The sequence below is a fragment of the Entamoeba dispar genome, genomic scaffold (genome assembly GCF_000209125.1).
Source record: "Entamoeba dispar SAW760 scf_1105229457827 genomic scaffold, whole genome shotgun sequence".
Lineage (NCBI taxonomy): Eukaryota > Evosea > Mastigamoebida > Endamoebidae > Entamoeba > Entamoeba dispar.
The window spans coordinates 22,802-29,898 of NW_001852887.1; the positions used below are offsets into that span (position 1 = coordinate 22,802).

Consider the following 7,097-nt stretch of genomic DNA (forward strand, 5'->3'; position numbering starts at 1 on the left):
TGCATTTGAAAATGAGAAAACTGCTGCTCTTGAAATTGGAATGATTAGTCCTAGAGTCAATAAAATCAATGAGTCAGAAGAAAAAGAGAATGAGATACAAACTTTAAAAAATGAAATGCAGAGAAGAGTTGCTGAACTCTTAACTGAATTAGAAGGTGTCAAAAAAACAAACGAGAAATTAGAAAACGAACAAAATGAAATACAAAAGAAATATGAATGTTCTGAAAAAGAAAAAAGAGAAATAAACAAAAGGAATGAGGAGAATGAAGAAAAGGTTCAACATTTGAGTAGTGAAAAAGAAGTTATTGAAAAGAGTATAGAAGAGATGTATAAATTACAAAAAGAAAATAATGAAAAATTTGAAATAGAACGAAATACATGGAAAAATGAAAGAATTGAATTTGAACAAAAAATAAATAAGTTAGAAGAAATGATCACAAACTATGAAAAGGCAGAAGGAAGTGATGAGAGAAATGAAATTAAGGAACAACAAATGCAAGAAGAAATTATTAAACTTAAAATGATTCAAGAGAAACTTCAAAATGAAAAAGTTGAACTACAAGACCATTTAGAAAGGCTTGTTATTGACAGAAATGAAGAACAAGAAAGAAAAAGAAAAGAAATTGAAGAGCTCAAGAAAAGGACTGAAGATTTGGAAAAAGAAAACGCTAAAGTAAAAGAAAGTCTTGGAAGTAATGGTATTGTTAACTCTCTAAAACAAGAATTAGAAAAGAAAGAAAAAGAAAATCAACTCATAAAAGATTCTAATGAAAAGTTACAACAATACCATGTTTTCATTACTAAAGAAGCACAGAGAATAGTTCAAGAGTCTGATGAGAAAATCAAAGTGTTTATTAAAGAAAATGATAAAAATGGTCAGGAGCTCCTAGAACAAAAAAAGGAGATTGAGTTTCTTAAAGAAGGAGCAAAAAAAGAAAGTGAACGAAAGAAGAGAATGGTCATTTTGTATGAGAGAAAATTAGATTCAATGAGAGAGTTACTTCAAATAACTCAACAAAAATTAGCTGGGTTTGAAGAAATCAAAAAACATTATAAAATCCAAGAAGAGCAATTAAGAAAGTTAGAAGAAGAGAAAAAGAAAGAATGGAAGGGGAACAATGAAGGAGAAGAAAGAGAAAATGAACAGAAGCTAATAATAAGTGGGATAGTTATAGCATTAAAAATTGCAAACCCCAAATATGAGGACACAAAATATACAGTGGAAAAGTTGTTTTCAGAAATTCAAAAAGAGAGAATAGATAAGTATGAGTGGGCAGAGCATATCCAGAGCATCTTTGCCAAAGAGAGTTTAAAAGAAGAAAACTAAATTAACAATATGAAATTATTTCATAATAAATAAGAATAAAGAAAAAATCAAGTGAATAGAATACAATTGGAGTAAATTTTGTTGTTTTTTTACTTTCATTTGTATCAATTCTTAAATCATTTTCCATTTATCTTTCAATTTTTCATACAATTTCTCAATTAAATAATCACACACTATCTTTATTTTTCTTTTGTAAATATATTCTGGATACTTTATCAAGTTATTGGATAAAGTATAGGCTATTCTTTTAAAAACAATGTTTATTAGTAGAAGTCCCTTTGGTTAATTCTTTTAGAAGGTCTCAATTATCAAAATTAGTTTGTAATATCAATTTCATTTATTAGTAAATTATTTATATTTAATGAATGATGAATTATTAATGAATATTCATTATTCTATTATCTTATTTCATTTTTTATTTATTTGATTATTTGATTTTATTATTCATTAAACTTGAAATTATTAACTCTTATATCCATTATTTCATTTTTATGTTTATTATTTACATTAATATTAATTATTAAATTCAATTTTATTAATATTTTCAATTAATTATTATCATTTTCTTTTATATTTATTATCATTTCTTCATTTATCATCTTCTTTCTTTTTTCTTCACTTCACTTCTTATTTTCATTTCATTTCTATTTTCTATTAATCTTTATTCTATTTTATATTCTTATTTATTTCATTATTTATAATTAATTTGTATTCTAAATGTCGTCTAATAATTTCATTGTTAATATTATCATTTATTTCTTTTTTTTTGTTCATTATTATTTCTTTTATTGAATCATTCATTATTTTTGATTCACTACTATTTAAATTATTTCTTTATATTAATTATTTGTGATATTTTATATATTTATATATTCTTTTCATTTCATATTATACATATTTATTCAAAACTAATAATAAATTAAACGAAATATTGTATCACTATTATATAATGATATTTAATACATAAATTAACATAAATAGTTTTTTTATCAATTTATCAATTATAATATTATTTCAATTCATTTTCTCTTTTGATTTATTCTCTTTACATATCTTATATTAAATTTCATTAATTAACGTTTCAAATAAATTTAATTTTAATTTAAATAATAAAATAGAAATGAAAGAATTAAAACATACATGAAATATTAGTTTACACTACTTATTATTAATATCATAAAAAATAAATACTCATAAGTGTAATGTTATAATAAACATAGTTTTTTTCTACACTAATATTCAATACATATATATAAAATAAGTTTTTATAATTGTATTACCATAAGTACTGGGTTGTATATCTAATTAATAAACAAACATTAATAATGATTTATTTTGTTATGTTTAATATTTTACAAGAAATTGTAACAATATAATTTAAATAAACCTAAAGATAAACAACTATAAAACATTCTAATCAATAAAAACATCCTTATTTATTGTATTTCATTTGACCATTCATTAATCATAACATTATTTATTGTTTGTACCTTTTTATTTTAAACAATTAATCTTATTAAAAATTAACTAAGTTACTCATTATCATTACTTTCTTGTTTAAATACCGAATCCAAATCAGAATTCTCTAATTAGCATATTATTATTATTATTATTTTTCTCTAAATCCTTCAATTGGCATATCATAATGAATAATTGTTTCATTGGGATATTACAACCCCCTCTAAATCTTCTCGTCATTTCGTTTTGTTGTTCTATAATTACCTCGATATTATCACAGTCAACCTGGTTGATTGAGTCCGAGGTGTCAATTACCTTCATATTATGACATCGTATAATTTTAAATTCTTGCCTTTAACGTCACTCTCAATATAAATTCTAATGCACTCTTCCATTTTAACCTTCTTCAATTGTCCAGTTAATTTAAGTTCGAACCATTCATTCTTTTTAGTACTAGTTCTTCTTTGTATTGTGAGATAATTTCGTTAACCCATTAATTTATAGATTCACTTATTAACGGTATTATTTTGTATGACAAAGGTCTAATACAACGTTATAAATCAGAGTTTTCAATATGTGTTGTGTTAGTAAAACACCTATCAGTTAATGATGGTACGTCAATACCCAGTTTACTATCAATAACTTCTAATAGCTCTTTAATTTTATCAATTTTAAAATTAATATTCTCACATTTATTAAATGATATTGATCTAGCACATCTAATTTTTAAATTAATTTCTTGGTTTGTGTTATATAATTCATTTTTACAATTAACCATTTTGATATTTCCATAGTGTTCATATTCTCCTTCAAGTGTGATATTCTCACTATTTTCTATTGTAACATCACTATTAATATAATTATTAATTTTAATATTACAGTCATGAATATTTCTTATTATAATATGGGTTTTATCTGTTTCTATTTCTTTATTTGTATTATCCATTTATATTATTTCTGTATCTTCTTTTATAACGCTCTTCGTTTCTGGGATATTACATTCTTCATTATCTATTGTGATGATTTCTTCAATATTATCTAACTTCCCTGTGATTTCTGTATTTTTACATTTTGTTATTTTCATTTCTTTGAATTGGTTCTTGTTAATTATGATTTGACAACTCTCACATTCATCAATACATAATTTCTTACATTTATCAAATAATTCTTCAAAGATATAATCTTTCATGATACAATATATATCTCTTCTGCTTCTTTCAGAAGTACTTTAATGTATTCTTTAACTGATTTAAATACAATTCTTTTTGGTTTAATATCAATTTTATTAATTGTTGATTCAATTACTTTCATTGTATTACATTTTTCATTCCTGTAATATTCACTTGTTTAGATTCAATAATTGTTAGTTTGTTAATTGGATATTTTGGTTTCAATTAATTTTATTTCCTTCTATTATTTCAATATTTTGTTCATTATTTGATTCTATTTTCAATATGAAATTCTCACATTCTTTAATATAAATATCAGTTGATTTATTTGTTGATAATTTGATTTGTGTTTGTTTATTTCTTTCTAATTTCAATCTTTTAATACAGTCTGATTTTATATTAATTTTACATTCTCTACAACTAATTATTTCAACGCTCTTTAATTTATTTGATATTAAACTAATATTTAAATTAGAACAGTTTAGTTGAAGTTCTTCAAGGTTTGAGAGTGTGTTTTAAATTATTGTATTTCTTTCCAACGTCTTTAGTTATTTTTATTATAGGGTTTTGTTTTTCTTTCATTTATCTTTACTTTTCCAACTCCTTTTACTTGTAATCTTTTCAAACTATTCGTTGGTTGAAGTTCAATACAACACATACCGGAACAACTAATTGTTAACTGTTCAATGTATTGTTGGTTTATTATGAGGTTAGGACTTTGTTGGGACAAAGATTTTTGATGTTTTCTGGTAATTGTGGTTTTAATGGTGTTAAGTATTGGCTTTGAGTAAAAATTTTGCTTCTTATCAAGAATTATAATAGAATTAAGATATAAATCATTTACGATATTACAAACTTTGTTTCTATTTTCTTCATTAGTGATATCACTAAGATTTACAACAACTGTTGGTACATATACTCTAACATTTTGGTATATTTACTAAATCATTATTGTTGATAAGGTGATTACAAACCATTATGATATTCTTTTTTTTTTCAGGACTTTTAATCCAATTACAATCTGTTTTTCCATTAATTATGATTTCGTCTGGATAAAATTGTTCATCTATTTTCTTTATATTAAACACTTCATCAAACCTCTTTGCAAATTTTTCATTACATCATATTTTAATTCGTTTCTTCATACTTTGAATAACACATTCCACTAATTTATTTAGTGAATCTGAAAAACAAATCATGGACTCTACTTTTTGAATAATTTTAGTCGTTCGTTCTTTCTTTCTCTTCTTATGTAGTGTTTAATTCTTGTTGGCCAACTGTTCTGACCATCTTATTTCTTGTTATTGAAGTTACAAAACTACTAAAATCATATTTCTAATATTCTTAACTTTCATCAACACTGATTTATCAACAGGAAGTAAATTACAAGTACGTGTTGGTGGACTAAATGTGTTACAAAAATCATTAACATCTCTTTCTGGTGTAAACAATGGATTAACTTTCAATGAGTTAATTATAATTCCCCATTTCTTGTTAATCATTTCAATGTTTTAAGCCATTCATATTAAAGATACGAAGTGCTACTTTCATTAAATAAATCATATCAAGTTGTTTCATTTCTCTTCTTCTATAATTTGATCTACTATCTTCCATTAAATAGTTCAATTATTTATTTTCATGTTCATCTTATTCATTATTTTTGAATCATTTCCTCAATTCTATAAATAAACTTTATTAAATGTTAATCCAAAAAAATATCAATCCTCAACCATATTCAAATTTGTGTGGGAACCAAAAAAAGATAATAAATAATATAATTATATCAATAAAATAATGTTAATTATTTTGCATCAACAGATTAAACACTTTTTATTGTATATTTCTAATTTATATAATAAAAAACAAATCCTTTATTTCATCATTCTTTTCATCTTTTATTAACTCTTTTTGAATTATTCTTTTTTATCTTCTTTCATTTTATATTCTCAACTCTCTTCTTTTATTCTTTCATCTTCTTCTACTTCCTAATTTGAAATTTTTCTTTCATATCCTTCTTTTTCATCATTTCTCTTAATTTTTATATTATTTTATTTTATTGTTGGAGTAAATAATGAGTTAGAGAATATTTATAAAGAATATTATAAAGAATATAATGAAATTTGAATAAATAAATATCAATTTTGATAATAAAAAGAATAAGAGAATAAAACAAATGATAAACAGAATAAAATAGATGAATGGTATTATATTATGATAACGTTCTATGATATCTTTTAAAAATATTAAAATTAATTAAATTATTTAATATTGATATTATTTGAGAAACAAATAAATAATCAATTTCAATCAAATTGAATTAAATTAATTTATTATTCATAATTAATATTTGGACAATTTTCAAATGCTCCTTTTTCAATTATTATTGTATTTGGATTAATGTTAATTTCTTTTAATTTTATACATTCTTTAAAACTTTCTGTGTTTATTTTAGTTATACTTTGTGGAAGTTCAATTCTTTGTATTTGTCCACAATATTTCATAAATCCTTTTGGAATTTCTTTAATTCCTTCATGTATTTCAATCTTTGTTAAATTTGTACAATAACCAAAACAATCATTTCCAATATCTCTTACATTTGAAGGAATAGTAATTTCTTTAATTTGACTTCCTTCAAAACATCCATTTCCTATTCGTTTGACTTCTGTTGGTATTTCATATCCATACTTTTCTCTATCTTCAATTGTATATTCAATTTCTTCAACTTCGTTATTTTCTTCTTTTAATATCATCCAAACCCAATATGGAATGCTTTGATAAATATGTATTTTCCCTGAACTTCTGATATTTATTAAACTTTTACAATTCCAAAAACTACATTTCCCAACATATCCAATGTCTTTATTCATTCGTATTTCTTTTAATCTTGTACAATTTGAAAAACAATTATCTCCAATATATGTAACATATTCAATATTAATTTTTATTAATGATTTACAATTATTAAAACATTTAAATGGAAGTTTATAGAGATGTGGTGATAATTCTATTTTTGTTAAACTTGTATATCCATTAAAACATTCATCAACACATTGTTTAATATGTTCTTCAATTCTTATTTCTCTAATTTCTCTATCATAATATCTGCCTATCCAATTACATTCATTTTCTATCTTTTCTCCATA

The 7,097-nt window shown here is 22.8% G+C and overlaps 3 protein-coding genes across 3 annotated transcripts, besides 23 other annotated features; 1 reads left to right on the forward strand and 2 right to left on the reverse strand.

Annotated features, from left to right (window-relative positions):
- Positions 1 to 40: 40 nt before the first annotated feature.
- Positions 41 to 1,327, forward strand: EDI_346280 (M protein, serotype 5 precursor, putative; the record flags this gene model as incomplete). Its single annotated transcript, XM_001733855.1, has 1 exon — positions 41 to 1,327. The coding sequence occupies one exon, from the start codon at positions 41 to 43 to the stop codon at positions 1,325 to 1,327; it is 1,287 nt and encodes a 428-aa protein (XP_001733907.1).
- Positions 161 to 274: a microsatellite.
- Positions 1,063 to 1,150: a microsatellite.
- Positions 1,084 to 1,144: a microsatellite.
- A 335-nt stretch (positions 1,328 to 1,662) lies between the features above and the next one.
- Positions 1,663 to 1,690: a sequence feature (AT_rich).
- A 40-nt stretch (positions 1,691 to 1,730) lies between these two features.
- Positions 1,731 to 1,922: a microsatellite.
- Positions 1,809 to 1,983: a microsatellite.
- A 1-nt stretch (position 1,984) lies between these two features.
- Positions 1,985 to 2,117: a microsatellite.
- Positions 2,076 to 2,232: a microsatellite.
- A 35-nt stretch (positions 2,233 to 2,267) lies between these two features.
- Positions 2,268 to 2,444: a sequence feature (AT_rich).
- A 45-nt stretch (positions 2,445 to 2,489) lies between these two features.
- Positions 2,490 to 2,517: a sequence feature (AT_rich).
- Positions 2,518 to 2,629: 112 nt separating this feature from the next.
- Positions 2,630 to 2,713: a sequence feature (AT_rich).
- Positions 2,714 to 2,818: 105 nt separating this feature from the next.
- Positions 2,819 to 2,854: a sequence feature (AT_rich).
- A 67-nt stretch (positions 2,855 to 2,921) lies between these two features.
- Positions 2,922 to 2,944: a sequence feature (AT_rich).
- Positions 2,945 to 3,102: 158 nt separating this feature from the next.
- Positions 3,103 to 3,731, reverse strand: EDI_346290 (uncharacterized protein; the record flags this gene model as incomplete). The annotated part of the gene is made up of 2 exons (XM_001733856.1): positions 3,103 to 3,247; positions 3,382 to 3,731. The coding sequence occupies 2 exons, from the start codon at positions 3,729 to 3,731 to the stop codon at positions 3,103 to 3,105; spliced, it is 495 nt and encodes a 164-aa protein (XP_001733908.1).
- Positions 3,441 to 3,470: a sequence feature (AT_rich).
- Positions 3,635 to 3,663: a sequence feature (AT_rich).
- Positions 3,732 to 4,165: 434 nt separating the features above from the next.
- Positions 4,166 to 4,235: a microsatellite.
- A 157-nt stretch (positions 4,236 to 4,392) lies between these two features.
- Positions 4,393 to 4,428: a sequence feature (AT_rich).
- Positions 4,429 to 5,708: 1,280 nt separating this feature from the next.
- Positions 5,709 to 5,762: a sequence feature (AT_rich).
- A 19-nt stretch (positions 5,763 to 5,781) lies between these two features.
- Positions 5,782 to 5,817: a sequence feature (AT_rich).
- A 7-nt stretch (positions 5,818 to 5,824) lies between these two features.
- Positions 5,825 to 6,012: a microsatellite.
- A 24-nt stretch (positions 6,013 to 6,036) lies between these two features.
- Positions 6,037 to 6,108: a sequence feature (AT_rich).
- An 88-nt stretch (positions 6,109 to 6,196) lies between these two features.
- Positions 6,197 to 6,284: a microsatellite.
- On the reverse strand, positions 6,285 to 6,821 carry EDI_346300 (uncharacterized protein; the record flags this gene model as incomplete). Its single annotated transcript, XM_001733857.1, has 1 exon — positions 6,285 to 6,821. The coding sequence occupies one exon, from the start codon at positions 6,819 to 6,821 to the stop codon at positions 6,285 to 6,287; it is 537 nt and encodes a 178-aa protein (XP_001733909.1).
- A 63-nt stretch (positions 6,822 to 6,884) lies between these two features.
- Positions 6,885 to 6,930: a sequence feature (AT_rich).
- Positions 6,931 to 7,097: the final 167 nt, after the last annotated feature.